Source organism: Ictalurus furcatus, chromosome 26, assembly GCF_023375685.1.
Source record: "Ictalurus furcatus strain D&B chromosome 26, Billie_1.0, whole genome shotgun sequence".
NCBI classification, from domain to species: domain Eukaryota; kingdom Metazoa; phylum Chordata; class Actinopteri; order Siluriformes; family Ictaluridae; genus Ictalurus; species Ictalurus furcatus.
In genome coordinates, this window is record NC_071280.1 from 6,286,268 (window position 1) to 6,309,653 (window position 23,386).

At 44.1% G+C, this 23,386-nt stretch overlaps 1 protein-coding gene across 5 annotated transcripts; it reads left to right on the plus strand.

Annotated features, from left to right (window-relative positions):
- Window positions 1–936: 936 nt before the first annotated feature.
- Window positions 937–23,034, plus strand: LOC128602194 (FERM, ARHGEF and pleckstrin domain-containing protein 2-like). 5 transcript variants are annotated; one of them, XM_053615840.1, is made up of 7 exons: window positions 937–1,383; window positions 5,769–5,811; window positions 5,910–5,988; window positions 17,186–17,370; window positions 17,486–18,648; window positions 19,729–21,100; window positions 21,815–23,034. In XM_053615840.1, the coding sequence occupies exons 1-5, from the start codon at window positions 1,099–1,101 to the stop codon at window positions 17,605–17,607; spliced, it is 714 nt and encodes a 237-aa protein (XP_053471815.1). In that variant the 5' UTR covers window positions 937–1,098; the 3' UTR covers window positions 17,608–18,648; window positions 19,729–21,100; window positions 21,815–23,034. The 5 variants fall into 5 exon arrangements, with proteins under 5 accessions (XP_053471815.1, XP_053471814.1, XP_053471812.1 ...); XM_053615839.1 differs by having other exon boundaries at window positions 19,729–23,034; XM_053615837.1 differs by lacking the exons at window positions 937–1,383; window positions 5,769–5,811; window positions 5,910–5,988; window positions 17,186–17,370 and having other exon boundaries at window positions 17,627–18,648; window positions 19,729–22,450; window positions 22,547–23,034.
- The last annotated feature ends 352 nt before the right edge of the window (window positions 23,035–23,386 follow it).

Below are 23,386 nucleotides of genomic sequence, written 5' to 3' on the forward strand. Positions count from 1 at the left end.
GGGACTCCAAAGAACCACAGTGAGCCTTTACCTCCAAATGGAAAAACTTGGCACAGTAGTGAACCTTCCCAGAAGTGGCCGACCTTCCAAAATTCCTCCAAGAGCACATCAACTACTCATCCAGGAAAACATAAAAGACCTAAGGATCAAAGATCAAAGGATATACAGGCCTCTCTTGCATCAATAAAGGTCACTGTTCATCCATGTAAGGGTGGTGAGGCAAAAAACACTGCTAACCCAGAAGAACATTAAGGCTGAATTTTGCCAAAACACATCTTGATGATCCTCAAAACTTTTGGGAGAATGTTCTGTGGACTGATGAGTCGAAAGTGGAACTGTTTGGAAGACAGGCTTCCCATTACATCTGGCATAAACCAAACACAGAATTCCACAAAAGAACATCATACCTATGGTCCAGCATAGTGGTGGAAGTGTGATGGTGTGGGGATGTTTCAGGGCCTAAGCAACTTCCAATAATTGAGGGAAACATGAATTCTGTTCTCTACCAGAAAACCCTAAAGGAGAATTTCCGGTCTTCAGTCCGTAAGTTGGCACTCAAGCACAAATGGATGATGCAGCAAGTCAATAATCCAAAGCATTGATTGCAGTTATTGTTGCTAAAGGTGGCACAACCAGATATTAAGTTTAAGGGGGAAGTTAGTTTTTCACATGGGTGATAGGTGTTGGATAACTTTTTTGCTTCAATAAAATAAATAAATAAAAACTGTATTGTGTATTTACTCAGGTTGCCTTTGTTTTATGTTGTATTTCGATGGAAGATCTAAAACCATGAAAAAGTATTAGTAGTATGAGATAAAAGTGTGAGATTTGCACAAAAACAGATGAAATTTGGGCAAATGAAATGGGCAAATGTATGTGCATAATCTCAAACAATTATTAATGCAAAGCATAGATCAGGTCTATTGCCCAAGACCAGTAGCTGTGACTATGATTTACTTATCAACAAATATTACTAGCTTACGGTCTGCACTTATATAGCGCTTTTATCCAAAGCACTTCACACTGTGTATTCACCCATTCACACACACACTCACACACCAATGGTGGCAGAGCTGCCATGCAAGGCGCTAACTTGCCATGGGGAGCAACCTGGGGTTCAGTCTCTTGCTAAGGACACTTCAGCATGTGGACTTATGTGGGCCAGGAATCGAACCGCCAACCCTATGGTTAGTGGACAACCCAATCTACCACCTGAGCCACAGCCGCCCCACTAGCTTCTGTGTGCATAACTATGATCTTATCCCCTCCATTTTGCAGCAAAAAATCCTGGGCTGTGACTTTTTCAACAAAGTCTGTGGACATCTTAAGCTACTGGAGAAAGAGTACTTTGGCCTAGAATTCCGTCATCATAATGGCAACTATGTGAGTCATGTATTTCTCTTTTCAGAATTAATTAATGACCCTCTTGAAATGCATAGAACTGTAGTGTACTATTTTCAGCCAAGTGCAATGTAAGTGCATTCACCGCACAAAACAATGTCTTTGCAAGTGGAAATACCTTGAATATAGGCAACCTAGCTAGTCCTTGCTATTATAAGATTACAATAAACCAAATATAAGATTATTAAACCTATTAAACCTAACCATTTCAAACTTGAAAAAGTATTGTTCTATTGGCAGATAATTGTGCTTATTTCAAAATGGTCTGCCAATAGATTAAGAAAACTCCAAGCTTATAATGAGTACAAATGGCTAGAAATAGGTTTAATAATGTTATAATTGTCACGTCGCGGCCAACTCGCAACTGCAGTTCCCAGAATGCAGTGCCGACTACAAATATGGCCGACGAGAACTACACTTCCCGGCCATGCACGCGCTCAAGTTCGCCGGAGTACTGAGTGCGAACACCTGTGCTTCATCATAGGTTATAAAAGGCCTCGTTAACTTCAGCGCCTCGCGAAGTAAATGCTCAGCAGTCGTAACTCTGTCGTTTCACCAAGCCATTGTCAGTGTTCTGGATTTTCCTGGTTTTTGGATTTACTGCCTGTTTTGGATAACGATTCCCTGCCTTGACCAGTTAGGATTGTTCGCCCGATCGCCTGACCTTTGTACATTTCCGTGTTTCGTCTTCGCCTGATCCACACACTCTAAACCTGTTCGTCCGCGCTTGTCTCCAACAAGATACTGTAACAGATTACTCCACCTACTATGGAGGCAGCAGACGCCCCAGAGTGGCAATGCCACATCCTGGAGCAAAACCGAGCGATAGCTGTTCAGCAGGACCAGTTATCGCGTTTGAATGAGCAAGTGTCGCGCCTAAGCTCCTCCACACTTTCGACCGCGACTCCTCCTGCTACTTACACGCCTCCTCTGCTGTTTACCCCAGCGTATGCCCAACCAGCGCCGGCTGCGTACATTCCGGCCACACCGGCTGCACACAGTCCAGCTATGCCGGTTGCACACCATCCGCCACTGCCTACATCGGAGAGATACGCTGCAGAGCCAGAATGATGCAAGGGCTTCCTGCTACAGTGCTCGTTGTTCTTTGAGAGCCACCCGGACATGCTGGAGGCCTGAAAGCTTACCCACTTCATGGAGTTATTCACCAGACGCGCCCTGGCATGGGCTACGGCGGAGTGGGAGCGAGGAGGCGGTACCAGACCCTCATTAGCGGACCTCCTTTCCTGCTTCCAACGCGCCTTTGATCATTCCCCTGATGGCTGGGAGACCGGCCAGGAGCTCCTGAAGGTCACGCAAGACTCACGTGACGCGGTAGAATACGCCCTGGAGTTCCGCACCATCGCTGCACGGAGTGGGTGGAATGAGCCAGCACTCAAGACCGCATTCCGTCAGGGGCTAAACCCTGAGTTAGTTCGAGAGTTGGCATGTCGGGGCGAGCAGCTTACCCTCGATGACCTCATAGACCTGGCAATACGATTGGACCGTCTGCGCCGTACTAACCGCCCAACGCTGTGTAGTCCCATGCCACAAGAGCCAGTCCCGCCAGCCGAACCCATGCAGCTCGGTCATAGTGGTCAAGCAGTGGTAGAATGGCCCACTCCCTGCACAGTCAGGGAGTTGCAATGGTTCCTTGGTTTTATCGGCAGTTCATTCAAAACTTCAGCAAAATAGCACAACCCCTGACATCCCTCCTGCATGGCAAGCCCAGGCGACTCCTTTGGACCCCAACCGCCCATGAGGCTCTGGATAAGCTTAAGCGGGCCTTCACCACGGCCCCCATCCTTAGACACCCGGATCCCTCCAGACCGTTCGTCATGGAGGTTGATGCCTCTGAGGCGGGGGTAGGGGCCATTCTATATCAGAGGTTCGGAGACAAACCCAAGTTGCACCCCGCAGTGTTCTTCTCCCGAAAGTTGTCGCCCGCTGAACGCAATTATGACGTGGGGAAACGAGAACTCCTGGCAGTTAAACTGGCCCTGGAGGAGTGGAGAAACTGGTTGGAGGGTGCCGTTCACCCATTCATCATCTACACAGACCATAAAAATCTAGAGTACCTGAGAACGGGCAAACGTCTCATGCCCCGCCAGGCTCGCTGGTCCCTGTTCTTCTCCAGGTTCCAGTTTTCTCTGATATATAGGCCAGGAGCAAAGAACACTAAGGCCGATGCTCTGTCTCGAATCCACTCCCCTGAGAGTCGGGCGGACCACGAAGATTATATCTTGCCCCCCTCCTGTATTATTAGCACCATAGAGTGGACCCTGGATCAAGCCTTAGCACGCTTCCCCAGGTCACGAATCCCGACAGCATGTCCTCCCGATAAGCAATTCGTCCCGAAACAGTACTGTCTGGAGCTCATCACTTGGGCCCACACGACACTAGCGACGGGCCATCCGGGATTTCATCGCACTTACCAACTACTGGCCGAGAAATATTGGTGGCCCCATATGCCTAGGGAAGTACAACGCGTTGTATCCTCGTGCTCCACCTGTGCTCAATCGAAGGTACTGCGTACCCTACCAGCCGGGAAACTGGTACTTCTACCTACCCCTGTATGCCTGTAGTCCCACCTGGCGCTAGACTTCATCACGGAGTCACAAGGTAACACTGTGATACTGGTGATCGTCGACCATTTTTCAAAATCCCTGCGTCTTATTCCACTACCGGCCATCCCGTCTGCCTTTGCCACAGCCGAGCTACTTATCCAATACGTGTGCAGATACTTCGGCATCCCGGAAGAGATTGTGAGTGACAGGGGCCCGCAATTCACGTCTCGAGTCTGGGCCAACTTCATGGAGAAATTGGGTGTCACCGTTAATCTCACTTCCAGGTACCACCCCTAGGCCAATGGACAAGCAGAACAGGCAAAGCAAGAAGTCATTCTATTCCTCCGAACCTTCTGTGCCACCCATCTGGGGCCAATTCCTCCCATGGGCGGGGTACGCACAGAACTCCCTACGACACTCCGCCACCCAGCTCACCTCCTTTCAGTGTGTCTTGGGCTTCCAGCCGCCGTTATTTCCCTGGAACGCCACCCCCAGTGACTCGCCAGCGGTGGATGAGTGGTTCTGCCGGAGTGAGCAGGTCTGGGAACGTGCCCATCAACAGTTGGTGTAGGCCTCCCGCACGGCCAAACAAAAGGCAGACCGGCGCCGGAGGGATCAACCCAACTATTAACCCAGGGACAGGGTGTGGCTTTCCACTAGAGACATAAAGATGCCACTCCCGGGCAGGAAACTTAACCCCAAGTATATCGGCCCCTTTCGAATCCTGAAACAGATTAACGAGGTCACGTACCGTGTGGACCTGCCCAAGCACAGCCGCATTGCCCCGTCATTCCATGTCTCTCTCCTCAAGCCAGTGATACTGGGTCCCTTGGCCATGGCGGTGGCCATGGCAACATCCTTAACTCCAGATGAAGGAGAGGTAAACTCGAGTATCTGGTGGACTGGGAGGAGTATGGCCCAGAGGAGCAGTGCTGGATCCCATCCCAGGACATTCTGGACTCTAACTTGCGCAGGGTCTTCCATGCTGCTCACCCAGATAGACCGAGACCCCGGAGGAGAGGGAGGCCTCGGAAGGATTCGGCTCCCGGAGTGAGCCCTTTGGGGGGGTGGCTCTGTCACGTTGCGGCGAACTCGCAACTGCAGTTCCCAGAATGCAGTGCCAACTACAAACATGGCCGACGAGAACTACACTTCCCGGCCATGCACGCACTCAAGTTTGCCGGAGTACTGAGTGCGAACACCTGTGCATCATCATAGGTTATAAAAGGCCTCATTATCTTCAGCGCCTTGCGAAGTAAATGCTCAACAGTCGTAACTCTGTCGTTTCACCAAGCCGTTGTCAGTGTTCTGGATTTTCCTGGTTTTTGGATTTACTGCCTGTTTTGGATAATGATTCCCTGCCCAGTTAGGATTGTTCGCCCAATCGCCTGACCTTTGTACATTTCCGTGTTTCATCTTCCGCCTGATCCACGCACTCTAAACCTGTTCATCTGTGCTTGTCTCCAACAAGGTGCTGTAGCAATATTCGGTTTATTGTAATCTTATAATTAGATATATTAGATCAATTTGACTATATTCAAGGTGTTTCCACTTGTTAAGATGTCATTTTTTGCAGTGTTTGTAGTTATATATTGCAAGATGTATGTGGTATTCAGCAATGGAGGTAAATTACCTACTTTTTCTTACTGGATATAGTTACAAAAATTTTTACTTGTATTTGAACTGCATCTTGTGGAAATGGCAAATAAATGTTTAGAATACTTAAAATACTTTAGAAATTATTCTAAATTCTGTGTTCTCAAAAGGAAAAATGCAAATTCTGACAAATTTTTATATTTTTAGGTGTGGCTTGAACTTTTGAAGCCGCTGGCAAAACAAATCAAAAGTGAGTGAGTGAGTTTGTGTGTTTTTAGGCTCACATACCAAAAATAAAATATGTAAATACAGAATTACATATTGGTCACTCATATGTTTCCTTGTTAGACACCAGTGAGGTGGCATTCCGTTTTATTGTGAAGTTTTTCCCACCAGACCCAGGCCAGCTGCAAAAAGGCTTGACCAGGTAAGGCTTGTATTTACACACACACACACACACACACACACACACACACACACACATATATAATATATATTACTATGCTATACGAGATATACGATATACGATTTACTAATTTCAGGCTTGAAATAGTCTTGTTCTATTTTGTTAATTTTAAGCATTTATTTCTACATAGAAGCAAAATTATCTGCCAATATAACAAGAAAATGTATAGCATGAAATTTCATCAAAAAATGACAGAAAGTGGAAATACCTTGAATATCTATCTAGTATTTCCTATTATAAAATTACAATAAACTAAATATAAGATTGTTAAAACTATGTCAAGCCATTTGTACTCATTTCAATCTTGAAATAGTCTTGTTCTACTGGCAGATAATTTTGATTATTTTAAGCATTTATTTCTAGAAAGAAGCAACATTATCTGCCAATAGAATCAGAAAATAAGAAAAAAAAGTCACAATGTCTAGAAATGTGTTTAATTTGGTTTATTGTAATCTTATAATAAGAAATACTAGATCAATTTGACTATATTCAAGATATTTTCACTTGCTAATATGACATTTTTTTAATTCATATGCTTCAGGGGTGCACAGTTTAATTATTTCTTTACAGTTACATAGTGCCTTTCTAGACACTTAAGGGGGGGGTCTCCTCAACCACCACTAGTGTGTAGCATCCACATGGATAATGCGACTGCAGCCATAGTGCGCCAGAACACCCTCCACACCAGCTATTAGTGGAGAGGAAAGAGTGATGTTTGGATATTATTAGGGGGGCATGATAGAGAAGGGCCAATGGGAGTGTCCAGAGAGGAATTAGGTCCCACACAGAACACAGGGTAAGCACCACCTGCTGGCCTCACTAATATCACTTCCAGCAGCAACCTTAATTTTCCCCCCATAAGGTCTACCATCCAGGTACTGGCCAGGCTCAACCCTGCTTAGCTTCAGAGCAACACCAGGCAAGAGCTGCAGGGTGATATGGCACTTTGCTTAGTGATACCTGATTCAACTCTCTAGTTGATTACCAGGTTTAGTAGGGGTGCTCAAGTGCAGGAAACTTTGTTGAACCCTATGTGTGAGTGATATGTTTGTCTTTCAAAACCTGAGGATACACTGAGAATCTAACATTTGATAACACATAGTGTAATACAGCAGCCATAATGGTGGAGCTAGGAAACAGCAATAGGTTAATATTCTATATTGTTTATGTATATGGAAGTATTTGATCCTGAAGTATATATTTTTATTTTATATTATATATATTATATAATTATATATAATATATTATTATATTCTCTGACATTTTGTTAGTATTCCTGAATGTCTATAATATTGATGTTCAGTACTATGTAGTTTTCTAATGTCCTTCTTATCAAAGCAAGAAGTAATTGGATCATAAATGTCAGCAGGCATATTCAACTCAGTCTTGTGTAACCTATTTTCACAATTTTGTCCTGAGAGAAATTAGCTGTGCTGTTAGCATTAGCAGAGAGAGAGATGGTTTGTATGTTTTGTTAACCTGATCTTGACAGGTCTAGGTCAAAGATAAATAATGTGATGTGTATTTTTTCATATAGATCAATCAAATCAACCTTTGATATTGACAGATGAAGGTTATAGATAAATAATGTTACATGTTCTTTCACATAGGTCAGTCAAAACAACCTTTTGAAGGTTATCGATAAATAATGTTAGGTTTGTTCCTTCACATGGATCAACCTTTGATCTTGACAAATGAAGGTTATAGATAAATAATGTTAGATTTGTTGTAATCTGTTGTGTTCCCACACATCTGATAAATGTTTAGGTCATTGCTAAATGATTATTGTCAATAGTAAACTTTAAATTCGGTTCTGGTGCATTCCCACACACACACACACACATACATAAGGCTGATGAAATAATAAGTAAATGATTAATAATGAATTTCCATACACATCCAACCAAACATATGACTCACACACACACACACACACACACACACACACACACATGCTGAAGATATTCCCTGACCAATTAGAACTAAAGAAATTAAAATGCTCCCTCCAGTAGGTGGCGGTATTTACACCATAAGTTTTTAGAAGAAGAAAAAGACCACACCCACCCTCTTGATTTTAAATATTCTGTATGTAGAACAACTTGCATGAGCTTTCAACATGGCTGTGTTGTCTCTAATTTTCCAAAAAGTTAAACACAGCTAAGTTATATCATCAAGTACTTACATCAGTTTGAGGATGACAAAAAACACAGAGAGCCGTGAGTATCAAAAGCAAGGGTTTATTGCTGCTCACCACACGAGATCCGCACAGAGGGACGTCCCAGAGTGTTCTGAAAGTCCCATGAAACGGGGCTCCCTTTCATACAGTTTAAACACCCCTGGTTTGCCCAAAATACCATTACATCTGATGTCTGGGTGATGTCCTGTCTGGGTTTTTTTAGATTCTTTCCAATCTGCTTATTTTTGCCTCAGACTTCTTGAGACCTGTTGAGTTTGCACTTTTAGGTGCTTTGTTTTTTAAAATTAACTTCTGCTTTTTATGGTATGTCTGAGCTGATTTTGAGTGAGAACATTTATCACCTGTGTGCTTTTTCTCCTTTATCATGGGTAAGTGTATGCTTTTTCTGCATTATCATTAGCATATGTATAGTATGATTTAGTAAAATAATCATTAGCCATTACTTTGTTATTCTGATTACTCTGGGTCTTTTTATGAGTGAGTTCATGCTCTTGGGTGTGTGCCCTAGGCCTTGCTATAATTAACTTTTAAGATACATTGTCTATAAGGAAGAGAGCGTGACTCTGTTCTTTCCCTTATTCTCACTAAATTCTCATTCTCCATATTTTATTGCCCTTGTGTTTTATTTCTATCAAAAATCTTATCCAACAGCTGCTGCTTGCCCTAATACACCAAAAAAGTTCACTCTACTTTGGGAAGATTAGAAAAAAAAATAGAGCATGAAAAGATTCATGCTCTAAATAACCAGATACCAGGTAATGTAAACTGTTGTACAGCTGTATTTTTTTCCCATGCAGAAAAAGGAGGCATTTTGCTTTTCAAGTTCTCGGTCCCGGGTCACATCCACAGGAGCCGTGCTACTGAGACTGTAACTGTTGACGAGGGTGACTGGAAAAAGTTCAGAAAATGGTGTAAGGATTTTGACTACATTGTTAGAATGGATTTCTTTTCACCAGATGCATACCGGCGTAAATGGAGCAGTACATCTCTGCAATGCAAATATCACATCAGAGCAACAAATTTCTCCAAGAACCAGGTTTCACTGCACTGTGTTGCTGTATTAACCGGTGACTACGCATCTGATAACAAAGTGAAGTGAGGTATGAATGAACCAGCTGGCACAATCTACAATGCTACTTCCAACAAATCGATGAATTATTCCAAAAATTTGGAAGAAACTAAGAAACAGCGGAAATAAAAGTAAGGCTACAAGATCTCTTCTGAGATCGTCAATATACTACTCTTGAGCAGAAACTCCAACTTCCCCAAGACTCCTCCCGCATGATGTATAAATGAGTCTGACTACATATCGAATCAAAGCCTTCTGAGCATCAACAAGCGATATGGCTCATGAACTCAGACCGTTTTTTATCAACTCTGTTTCTACCCTGGATGATGATGTGACCAGTTCGGGATTTGAAGACAGTGAAAACCTAGGAAAAAGAAATCTGACCTATCTGACAACGAATGATGAACCTGACGGTTGTATAACCAACACCGTGATAGCCATCATATGTGTAGTTACAGGAGAACTGTTGGACAGAATTATCAATCAAAATCTGAAGGACAACTGCCATGGGTGCGCGATTGATCATCCGAGTCATCGCCAACACTCGTGTTTGTTCGATCTTGACGAGTACTACCTACACCTAAATGCCTACAGAATGGTGAAAAAACTGTTTAAACCATGGTTCAAATACACGTTGGCAAGAGGTCTGAAATTATATGGTATCAAACACACTCCATCAATGGAAAAAATTCTAGGTATCACCGAAGCCATAGTGTGTGAATGGGAGATCACATCAAAACCGTTCTGAATGAGGTCAAAGAGAAAACCAAAGACATTTTCAGCAAATGGGTGTATGAAGACATTGTGGACTACTGGACCTTTCATTCATCTCTGGGGCCCGCTGACCAGCCACATACATGGGAAACTCCAAAACACGCCACGTCTAAAAAAAAAAAATTGCTGAAGAAATTCGTAAATACCATGTGTCCTTTTCACACTTGTTTGTATCAAGTTTTATCTTACATGTTTTGCTCATATGTTTGAATGTAAAACTAATCATGTATCTAAACCTATGTGTGATTTAAAATTGTTTAGAAAGGAAAATGTTACTTTGATTGAATATGTAATACCTTGCTCACATGTTCTGAGATAAAATGCTTAATCTACACTTGCATTTGATCAATCTTGCCTTGACACTCGAAAATGACTGAACGATTGATGAAGAATATATATTATACGCTGTCAGAACCTGGTTCTCATGGTGGTGTTGAGAGTTTACAAAGAACTATTGTTGAGAAAATAGGTAAAAGAGCTAATGATACTGAACTAAAAACTGGTTAGCAGAGCAAGATGCATACAGTCTTCATAAACCAGTATCTACAAAGTTTAAAAGAAACAAGGTTTTTGTAAAGAACATCGATGAACAATGACAAGCTGATTTACTCGATATGAGCAACCTGTCAGAGAGTAATGACAACACAAAATTTATGATCACGTGTATAGAATTCTGAACATTCAACTGTTTCTGGTTCCGTTGACAGGGCACGCTGGCGTGTTTTGCTGCTGCTTCTGTTACTGTTTTGTTTGTTTTCGTTTGTAATTTATGTCATATTGTTTTAAATAACTGCGAGTTTTTTTTAAAAGTTATATTGTTCTCAGTGCCGTTACGATTGCGATGTGGTGGTGCCATTTTATATACTTTGGACTGTTGTTTTAATTTCTGTGTTCCACCTGGAATAACCTGCAGTGTGCAACGCGGAATCGATGCCTCGGTCCGGCTGCGTGTGAGGATTGTACGACTTTGTGCTCGCAGTGTGCTTCGGAGTATCAACGCCTTGGCCTTGTGAGTGTGCACTCAATGACCATGGCCTTAAGGTACACTACACGTCAGCTTCTGAATTTAAAACAGAGCTCTTATTGTCTAGCCAAAGACTCCTACAAACTCTGTCGAGACGCTGGATTGCTACGTCCTAAACCATATATCCATCAGGGTTTGAGGCGAAGTTTTGCTGTCTCATCCTCTGCTAACATCTTTGTCCCTACCTGTAGACGTAAGACCAACAAACTACTCCATACTGGTGTTGATCACAAAAATTTAATATCGGTTCCCCGTGTGGAGATTAAACCACTGTCGTCTCTGCATCAGAGCCTGGCCTATGCCGCATTATTCAATGCGCGGTTCGTGAATAACAAGGTGCTGCTTTTATCGGATTTTCTTGCAGATTAAAAAGCTGGACTTGTTGTTTTTAACCAAAACATGGCATAAAGAAAATGATGGACTCCTGTTTAACCATACAACTCCAGCGGGCTTTGGAGTATTTGACCTTAAGAGGCTATCTCGCAGAGGCGGAGGCATTATTGTGGTTTACAACCTGAAGTTCAACATAAGCTCTGTGTCCCTTCCCCAGCTTTCATCATTTGAATGCCTGGTCTTGAGTATTTCTGCTCCTATATCTAACATCATTGCTACAGTCTATAAACCACCTAAGGCTAAGACGCATGCAGCTTTTATGTCAGAGTTTGCTGACTTCCTGTCAATCTTGAGAATGACGTTGAAAGAATTCTAATTGTAGGAGACTTTAACATTCATGTGGACCAGAGTGACTGTGTGGCAGTTAAGGAATTTCTGTTATTACTTGATTGTTTTAACTTCACACAGTTTGTACCTGACCTGACTCATAACAAGGGCCATACCCTGGATCTTGTGATTGAAAATGGCTCGTTTGAATCGCAGTTTTCATCTGTTAACATTGGACTGTCAGATCATTCAGCTGTCTTTTTTAATCTGGAACTGTATCATCCAAGTGAGCCTACCATCTGAACAGTAACCTTCCGGAAGTGGAAGTCTATTGATCAGACAGTTTTCTCCAATTCGGTTGTTTTCACCTTGAGCGATCTGCATCCCTCATTACTGGAGGAAAAAGTTCTGCAGTTAAATTCTGCTCTTGCTACTAACCTAGACTCTTTTGCTCCCCTAAGGTCACGTAAGGTCACATTCGCCTGCTCTGCTCCCTAGTATAAGGACAATCTGCGCACTAGAAAGGCTGTGTGTCGGAAAATGGAGTACAAATGGTGTCTTACCAGCTTGAATGTCTACTATCAAGCGTGGAAGGATCTGGTTGAATACCGAGCATTAGTGGAGACTGAAAGTTCATCTTACTTCTCTCAGGCTATTGTAAACAATCAAAATAATCCCAGACACTTGTTCCAAACCATAAACAGATTGCTTCAAGTTAATGCTGTTACCACTTTGCCTGTTTCTCAGCAGCTATGTAATTCTTTTCTTCAGTTTTTTAATTCTAAGACTGATAATGTTCGCAAAGAAATTTCTGTTACACCTGACTGTGCCTCTTCACTCCTTCATCCATCTGGGTTCACTGGTGTTTCTTTCACTCAATTCTCACTGCTTGATTCTGAGGCTCTCACAAGGGAGGTATCCAGCATGAAATCAACTACTTTCTTGCTGGATCCAATTCCCACAAACCTATTTAAATCTTGCTACGGTGTTTGGTGCCCTGCTATCTTCGGTATAATAAATGAATCATTGGAGACTGGGGTCGTTCCAGCAGTAATAAAGACTGCTGCTGTTACACCTGTACCAAAGAAAGAAAAATGTTGCCGTGGCTGTTTTTAACAATTTTCGTCCCTTCTCAAATCTTCCATTTTTGGCAAAAATGCTTGATCCTGTTGTTGCCTCTCAATTGTGTAATCATCTTACAATTAATAACCTCTTTGAACCCCTTCAGTCAGGTTTTCGTAAATTTCACAGTATTGAAACGGCGTTGGTCAAAGTTACCAATGACTTGTTGATGGCCTCTGATTCTAGAGCTACTTCCATGCTTATTCTTCTTGATCTTAGAGCTGCTTTCGATACCGTGGATCATGGTCTTTTACTTACCTGCCTTGAAAGTGTTTTTGGTATGTCTGGGACAGTTTTAAACTGGTTTAAATCATATTTTACTGACCGTTCCCTGTTTATTTCTATGGGTGGATACTGGTCTGACACTAGCTCTGTGCTCACTGGTGTTCCTCAGGGTTCACTTTTAGGCCCTCTACTCTTCAATATTTATCTATCTCCACTTGTGCATCTGCTGCGAGCGCTCGGCCTCCATTATCACTTTTACGCTGATGATAGCCAAATCTATATTCACTCAAAATCTGGTGCAACCAGATGTTTGTTTTCTTTCTGACTGCATTTCTGAGATAAAAACATGGATGAATAATAACTTTCTGTGCCTGAATAGCAGGAAGACTGAAGTGCTTATAGGTTCCCGTCAGCAAATTCTCAAAGTTGGTCCATTGTCTCTGTTTGTTGATGGTTCTGTTCTAGAGACTCAAAGTAAAATGAGGAACCGTGGAGTAATTTTTTGTATGTATCAGCCTTACATTTGATTATTTTGTTCAGAGCACTGTTAAAGCATCCTTTTTCAGCTCAGAAATATAGCTAGACTGCGCCCTATGCTAAAAGTCTCTGTAGCTGAAAAGCTGATTAACTCATTTGTTGTCGTTCGGTTGGATTACTGTAATGCCGTTTTAGCCTGAGTTTCTAAATCCACAATCAACAAACTGCAATATGTACAAAACTCTGCTGCCAGGATCCTGACGGGAACCAGGAAATATATTACTCCTGTTTTGGAGTCCTTGCACTGGCTCCCAGTCAGGTTCCGTGTTGATTTTAAGATCATGATGTTGACATACAAGGCATTACATGGCTTGGCTCCTCATTACTTATCTGGTTTATTAATCCCTTACACCCCAAATCACAGACTGCACTCCTCACAGTGTAAAATCTATGGGTGACAGGGCTTTTTCTGTCTATGCTACTTCCTTTTAGAACTCTCTTCCTCCTGAACTCAGGGAAGCTCAGACCTTTGGCATTTTTTAAGCTCAACTTAAGACACACTTTTTTAAACTTGCATTTGACTGCTGATGTCTACTTTTATTATTATTATTATTTATTATTATTATTAACTTTGTTATTCTTATTAACTTTTACATGTTTTATTTTTCTGTGTACTGCTTATTCTGTGTACAGCGCTTTGAGAAGCTACTTTTAAAGGCGCTTTATAAAATAAAGTTTTTTATTATTATTATGTTTTATCCTAATATGCCTGGGTACGTGTGCTACGAAACAAGACCGGACTTGAGGTGACTAAAGCCTTTGATTCCATTCTAAAGGAAGGTAGATTCAGCTTTTTTTTTTCTTTTCTTTTTTTTTTTTCTTTCTTTTTTTTTTTTTTTTTTTTACAGCTTTTAACACGAGAAAATACACTGACATAGTCCAGGATTTGGTTCAAGCGTACAATTACAATTACCATTCCAGCATCAAAATGAAACCTGCCGAGGTCAATGAAGCCAATTCCTTCAGAGTACTCTACGGACTGTTCTCACCTAAATTAAAGAAACTAACATTCAAGTTTATAGTCAGTGATATTGTTAGAATTTCCAGTTTAAAAAGACAGTTTGAAAAAGGATACGAGCAAAACTTTACGGATGAATATTTTACAATCTCCGAACAGATACCGAGAGATCCACCGGTATATAAATTACAAGACTATGATGGTAAAAAAATTGAGGGAACATTATATGAACCTGAATTACAAAAGATCATTATTGGGAAGGACAAGGCATTTAAAATTGAGAAAATCTTGTCTGAAAAGACCCGAAACCGGACAAACATTTGCCTGGTGAAATGGGTGGGGTGGGCCGATAAATGTAATTCCTGGGTCTAAGACTTAGTTAACATAACAAAAGGATCGTCATGAACAAAACTGAAATCTATCATCATTAAACCATGGAAGAGTGTGGATTCTTTGTGACCCTTCCAAGCAATGCGTCGTTGGATATTTACCCTAATAATAAGATCGCTCACTAAACTACTAAATTCACCAAACCAATCGATTTGAATGGATTATGGGAAGTCGCGCTCGCTCAATATATCCAGAGTTGGTACTCATTAAGAGAGCAAGACTGTCTGTCATATTATCCTGAGGGATGGAAAGAAAACACTAAACAGTTACTTTAATATCACTCAAGGATATTATAAAAGTATCGAAGAACTGGTTAGTGAAATCAACAAAACAATGACGAAAATGGATCTTGGAATGCAGATAACCTATAACCCTATGAAAAATAAAATATGCATTGTGTTCCAAAAACATTTTCCTTTCAAAGCTAATGGAAATTTAGCATTTATGCTCGGTATGAACCCTGGTGGTCCGTTAACGGCCCGAGAACCAGAAGCGCATAATCCCGCTGATATTCATGCAGGCTTTTGCACGATCTATGTATATACAGACATTATTGAGTATCAACGAGTTCGTGACAGTTTTGTCCCGTTTCTGAGATGCATACATATAATGGGTGAAAACAATAAAGTCATCACAATTACATATGATAAGCTGCATTACGTACCTCTCAACAAGAACCACATTACCCATATGGTAATCGAATCAAAACGCATCAGAACAAGCATATGCCTTTTAGTTACAGGAAATTTATAGCTAAACTACACTTTAGACACGCTAAACATTCATTCTGTATGATGGATGATGGATCAAAAATGATGGATAGGGGCTACGTTCATCCGCAGTCCTACGTGGATTATTATGTCCACCAGGCTGGAAATGGCCTTCCGAGTTTTCAAGGTGCCCCCACCATGAATGGGTCGGGACTAGGAGCTCTGTTTAAGGGCCTTTTTAGAATGGTAGTTCCATTCCTCAAAAGGGGTTTTGCTATTGCAAAACCCGAGCAGAGAGGTAACGGGCATCCTTCCATCTCTCACAAAAGGAAGCAGCTGAACATTTTCTAACATCATGGCTTTCTTACACAGTCTATCCTCGGAGTGTACTAAGACAGAATTGTATATTTTCACATTACCTTATACCCAAACGAGTATCAAAAAGTACAATTATGTTGAAATACCTCCACTTTCTGCTCGTACGGACAATGGGTCACTGGAGTTCTATGGGGCTGGAAATAATTACCTCGATTTGAACAACAATTTTTTACATCTAGCCTGTAAAATTGTGAACCCCGATGGTTCCAACATAGCTAATGATGCAAAGATTGGGGTCGTTAACTATGCTATAGCCTCACTTTTTTCACAAGTGGATGTCATGCTCGGGGATCATCTAACGTGGTCCGTGAATTTCATTCTTTAATTTTAGCATTAGGAACGCAGCTAAAAGATCAGGCTTTGGCAATAAACAGAGAAGAGTACCTGAACAGATACTTTATTTGCATTCAAACTGAATCCTGACGACGATTGTGGGCAACATTTGTCATTAATAAGGTCGGGAAATATGCATTTGGAACTCAGATTTCGATAACCGCTTCCAAGAACAGTAAGTCTAATCGTGCACGCCAGTTTCAACAGTATTCTAGAAATAAAAAATCGAAGAAACGTGCTCATCAGTTACCAGTAACGCATGGATACCAGAGAACTAATGGAAGTTATGAGAAGTTGTCCTGAAATAGATAAAATATTTCACGGTGTGATGGTCTGTGATGAGCTACCTACGAGTACACTGAGAAAGTTTGCTGCTTTGTTCATCATAAGCACACATCCGAGACACATGTCGGGTTAGCACTGGCTAGCTTTATGCCTTAATAACAAAACCACCAGAGAATTTTTTTGACTCGTACGGAAACCCTCCAGACTACGAACTCTTTCCTCGCTTGATTAATTATTTTTTGACAAAGAACTGTTGCTAAATAAAATATAACCCTGTACAAGTTCAAAACTTTACTTTAGTTTTCTGCTGGCAACACTGTGTGTTTTTCTGTGTGACAAAAAGGTAATTCGTTTAACCGTATTATGTCTATGTACAGCAAAGATTTAAATAGAAATGATAATGCTGTTGTGTCTTTTTTTTAAAAAATTTCTTTTATTTACCCTAGAGTAAATAAAAAGCATTAATTTACTTGTGTACAATGTGTTAACTCTCTAGATATTGTGGCAATAGGCCCACGGCCGACGCACATGAAACAGAGATCGCTCCTCCCGCGACTGCTGCTGTGATGCTGAAGCGACAGCTCTGCTTCAGCACCACCAATGTTTTGGACAGCCGGAGAGCGCGTGACGGCGGGGCGGGGCCGCCAACACACACACGGCTGCTGAATGGCGGGCGGCACGGTAAAATACCACCATCCAGCAGGCGATGGGAGAGTATAAAAGTGGCGATACTCCGCTCGCACGAGAGAGAAGGCTCTCCGGGCACGTGTACTAATCCGTGTTGTGTTTTTTTCAGATGAGACCGATGTGATCGGAGACTCCACCCCCTGCCTGCACCCGCAGCGCTGCCTGACGGAAAAAAAAGGATCCCCACCACTCGGGAAAAACCCCAGCACAACGCCGGCAGCCCCTCGATGACTGAGCACTTAATCTCACGGTCACCCTTGTGCACACACACGCATACACACACACTCTCTCGGACTTTTGTAAATAAAATTCCCCACGTGTTCACCAGAAGCAGCCTCCTGCGTGTCTGTGTTCTGCCCACTGCTGACTAAATTCCCTAGGTGGAGGATGCAGGCATAAGCACAGACCCGCCCCTATAATAAAAAAAAATCCCTTTCCATAGATGGAGTCCCTGCTGCAGCAAGCAGACCATAACACAGCAGCTTGCCGAGAGCCTACAGGTCACAACTCGGGAGCTGCTGGCCCTGAAAGCCACGACCTCTGTGACCGCCACTCCTCACCCTGATCCCAGCCGAGAAGCCCAGGACCTGCTTCCCCACTTGTCCCCAGAGGACGATATCAAGGCCTACCTGGAAGCCTTCGAATGGGTTGCGCGCCAGGAGAGCTGGGGTATTGAAGAGTGGCCGCGCATCCTCAGCCCGCTGCTTTCTGGAGAGGTGCTTACCGATCTGTGTCGGCTGTCGTAGGTGAAACACCTAAAGGCGTCTGTCTACCACCCACAAACAGATGGGCTGGTCGAACGGTTCAACTGGACCTTAAAGCAGATGTTGCGCCAGGTGGTAGATGAGGAAGGGAGGAACTGGGACCTCCTCATCCCGTACGTCCTCTTCACCATCCGAGAGTGCCCCCAGGCATCCACAGGCTTCACACCCTTCGAGCTCCTCTTTGGACGGCGACCTCATGGACTGCTGGACGTGGCACGGGAAGCATGGGAAGAACAGCCGTCCCCGTTCTGCTCGGTCATCGAGTATGTACAGGAGATGCAGGAGAAGATCGGTCGAGTGGCCCTGATTGTCCAGGAACATATGAGAGCTGCTCAGGAGGAACAGAAACGAGTGAACAACCATCCAGCACAACCTTGCAAGTTCCGACCTGGTGATCGGGTACTCCTGCTAGTAGCCAGCAGCTCCTGCAAATTCCTAGCTCGGTGGCAGGGCCCATATACAGTCCTTGAGAGGAGAGGTGCCGTGAACTATCGCCTGCAGCAGACCGGTAAGCGAGCAGACACAAAAACGTACCACATAAACCTGCTGAAGAGGTGGATAGAGCCCGAACCCGTACTGTCTGCGTTTGTGGCCCTAGACACAGACCGGACATTTGTTGTTAATACTTTAAAGTTTTTTCTTCTTCTTCAGAACATATACAATCAGATTCTCTCCTGGAAACAACCCTGACTGGAGACGAAGTTCTTCTGGTGTTTGTGCTTTCAGGTCAACAAATAAATATCCGTAAGGTCTAGAGACAGCATAGAGAAAGCATTCTGAAAAATGCTTGCTGTTACCCGGATACATTTGACGAGCCAGTATGCTGATCTGTAATTTGTCTCTAGGGTTTTTAAAAAGAACCATGGAGTTGGTGTTCAGGTTGATTGTTCTGCTAGTCTTGCCTTGAAAAAACAAGTTTTGAACGAGATAGATGATGCTCAGATTTCTGTGGTGGGTGTATTTTGTAAAAGCCTTTTCTACTTAGATTCCATCAAGTCGTCGATTACCAATAAGTTTATTTTATTGGGAGGAAATAGTTTGCCATCAGACAAAGAATCAAAGATTCCTTGCAGAAATTTTATATTTATTCTGGTCATCAGTTCATCGTACAGAGGTTGCCAACACGTATAACACCAGACAGTTTTCCAACAACATTTTGATAAAATATGATTTTCTGCTATTAATCGGTCCACATACGATACATCAAAAGGGAAGTTGCATCCTAGCATCAAAATCAGGCAGGTTCATATTTTCCATTACAAAACACATCAACAGAAACTATATGCATATATACTGTGACGAAAAGCCGATGGCCGGCGCACAAAAGAGAAGGAGCGCTCCTCCCGCGACTGCCGCTAGGGTGCTGAAAGGACAGCTCCGCTTCAGCACCAGCAATGTTTTGGACAGCCGGAGAGCTCGTGGCTGCGAGGCGGGGCCGCAGACACACACGGCTGGTGGCTAATTATCAGCGCGGCCACTCTCCACCGTCTAGCAGCCGGCGGGAGCGTATAAAAGGGCCAACCTCCTCTAGCAAATGGAGAGAGGGTTCCCGAAACACGATTAATGTTATGTTTTGTGTTTCTTCTAGAGGATTCAGACACGATGGAAGACTTCGCTCCCTGGCTGCATCCACAGAGCTCCCTATGCGCCGAATGGGATCTCAGTTGCCCTGGATGACCCCAGCACGCCCTCTGCAGCCCCGAGGATGACACCAGTCCCTGAGCACTTCACCCCACTGCACCTCTTTTCCACCCACATGCTCACAGTATTGAATAAAACTTTCCACGTGCAACACTTAAACGGCCTCCTGTGTGTCTGTGCTCAGCTCATCGTTGTCTAAGCTTGCTACACTGGTGGAGGCTGCGGGCATGAGCACAGACCAACCCACCTAAAAAACTAAAAAATAAAAAAACACATATGATGACCCCTGTGGCCGCCACACCTCTCCCTGACCCTGGTTGAGAAGCCCCGCGCCTCCTTCCCTGCCTAACCAAGGAGGACAACATCGAGGCCTATTTGGAGGCCTTTGAATGGGTAACCCACCATGAAGACTGGGGTGTCAAAGAGTGGCCTCACATCATCAGCCTGCTACTCTCGGGAGAAGCGCGCACAGCGTACTACATGCTCTCACCGGAGGAAATAGCGGACTACGGAGAGTTCCACCAATGGAGCTACAGGCCCGGAGCCAATCCACACGGACAGATGGATGCCCTCCTGTGCATCAGCAAGAGGTGGCTCCAGCCAGACCAATACACCGCCACCGAGGTTGCAGAGAAGGTAGCCATGGTTCCTGAGAACTCTGCTGCCCACAGAACACCAGGTCGTAGGGATGCAGGCTCCCAGAAAAAACAAAGAGCTAATAACTGCCCTAGAATGAGCCTTGGCCACCCTGGAACTTGGCAGGGAAGGACGACAAACACTCAGCCCTCCTAGAAAGTTCCCACCACACCAGCCAGAACACCAGAACTATGCCGGGGAGAGAAGGAGCGGCCGAAGTTGCCCCGCCTACGAGACACCCAGGGACGAGGACCTGGGAATGCTGGAAAAAGCCCAGAAACCTGGCTGGCAGGGTGTGCCCTCCATATGCCGAACCCACCCAAAACATCCACCCTAACAGTACGGGTAGAGAGAAACCTGGTCACAGCCCTGTTGTGACCCTGGCCAGACCGACGATTCTGCAAAAAAGATCAGCAGGAATGGAACCATCACAGTGACCTGTGTACATGGAGATGCATGGGAAGTCCCCACAGCCGAGGTACAAATACAAGGCAGAATAGGCACCTGGCCACTCTTGCTGGGCGTAATTCCAGACCTCCCAGTGCCGCTGCTTCTGGGAAATGACTGGCCAGGGTTTCCGACCAGCCCAGTTCCCAAGACCAGAAGGGCACCACGACGAGCGAAGGAGGCATGGGTCCGGCAGGCCTACATGGCCCAAGATGAGGGGGACACCATGGCAGAAGGTGAGCAGCATGCATGTACTAACCCGATATCATCTGTGTTCCAGCAGGTGAAACGACAGGGGAACTTTGGGTGGAAGCATAAGCAGGACGACCGTCTGAAACGTTGCTGGGCAGAGGCGCGTCAGATCGAAGGGGTCGACCAGAATCCAGACCAGGGACTCCCCACAACCTACATCCTGGTCAGGGGAGGCCGGCCTTATTACAGAACCAGCCACAGAGGGGAAGCTGGTGACCTCCTGGTGGTCCCCAAGACAAGGACCCAAATACTGATACACCTGGCCTATGTCCATCCACTCTGGGGCCACCTGGGGGCACGAAACACCCTGGAGAAACTGAAGGACTGCTTTATCTGGCCAGGAATGGATGCAGAGGTCTGGGGCTTCTGCCAGCAGTGCCCCCAGTGCCAACGCACTGCCCAGAGGAAACCCCCACCAACACTCCTTATCCCTCTCCCCATCATAGGCATCCCCTTCAAGAGGATTAGCATGGACCTCGTGGGGCCACTCCCGAAATCTGCCCGTGGTCATGAATACATCCTGGTCATCATGGACTATGCCACCAAGTACCCCGAGGTGGTGCTGCTACGCAAAGCCACCTCCTGCAACATTGCTAAAGAACTGGTGCTCCTGTTCAGCCTTGTGGGGATCCCGAAGGACAGACCAAGGTACGCCATTTATATCGAAACTAATGTCTGATCTGTGTATGCTGTTGCAGGTAAAACACCTGAAGGCATCCGTCTACCACCCACAGACTGATGGGCTCGTTGAGCGGTTTAATCAAACCCTGAAACGGATGCTGCGCCAGGTGGTAGATGAGGAAGGGTGGAACTGGGACCTCCTCCTGCCATACGTCCTCTTCGCCGTCCGGGTTTGCCCACAAGCATCCACGGGCTTCACACCCTTCAAGCTCCTCTTCGGATGGCGACCTTGGGGACTACTGGACGTGGCCCGGGAAGCTTGGGAAGAACAGCCCTCACCATTCCGCTCGATCATCAAATTCGTACAGGTGATGCAGGATGTCTGTGTTTGCTACCCTAGACACAGATCACAAAGAAGCCGCCTTGGTCCAGCAGGTTGAAGATCTCACCCCCACACAAAGACAGGAGCTGACGGAGCTGTTGGACCAGTTCACTGATGTCTTTTCTACTTACCCAGGGATGATGCAGCTGGTCCACCATGAGATTAAGACCTGTCTGGGAGTGGTGGTGAGACAGCGGCCCTATCGTGTTCTGGAGGCCCCCGCGCAAGGCTATCGAGGAGGAGGTTGGCCGGATTCTGCGGGACAACATCATAGAGCAGTCCGCCAGCCCCTGGTCCAGCCCCATCGTGGTTGTGCCGAAGCCCAACAGAAGTATTCATCTCTTCAATGACTTCCAGAAGCTGAACCAGGTCAGAGAGAGGGTTCCCGAAAACGCGACTAATGTTATGTTTTGTGTTTCTTCTAGAGGATTCAGACATGACGGAAGACTTCGCTCCCCCCCCAAGCAAATCAAAGCAAATAAATATATCAGCCAATATATTTTCTTTTTGTTTGCTTTTTTTTTTTTTTTTAATCAATGGTTCGATTCCATCGCATCTTAAACCTGTGCCTGGGTGGGCAATAGGACCTGGGGGAGTGATCCACACTCATCACAGTTTACTGTTTAAACATTTTACATTGGTTTTATTAATTACGCTGACCATTATCGCGGTTACAGTTCTGCTACTCACTCACACACTTGCTGCAGACTCACACACAGACAGCGAGATCACATCATGACGCGGTCACGTGCCCCTCCTGGTTTTAAAGGGAAATACTCCCAGATCATTACAAGAGGCGATGTGCAACACAAGAGATCGCACCAAACCGAATCAATCATTGAATTATACATCGTGTCATGTATACTCGGACAGACAAATAAGACTGTAGTTTGACTACACAGTAGCTCGATTATAACTGCCCATGTAAACATAGTCAATGTAATTAACAAAGATAATGTGCAGTAATGTAGTGTTGACTGCCATCTTTCTCACTCACTCATTCAGTCTCTCTCTAAATAAAATACAAAAAAGTAATTTGGCTACATAGTACAGCCATTTTTGCCTTTTGTTGGTGTTGGATAGATGGGGACAAACTGGAAGTTTTCTTTATTTTGATATAATTTAAGTCATATTAAATCAGTCTCTAACACAAATTATGAGACTGGTATACCTTGACCAAAAATAACTTTATTTCTATAGATTTTACACCCATTGTCACTCTAAAATATACATGACTAGAAAGATGTTTTGGTGGCTTTAACATTTT

What these genes read in the sequence shown, in the direction of transcription:
- LOC128602194 (XM_053615835.1), top strand. Translation starts at nt 21,067, where the DNA reads ATGGCCCAAGATGAGGGGGACACCATGGCAGAAGGTGAGCAGCATGCA.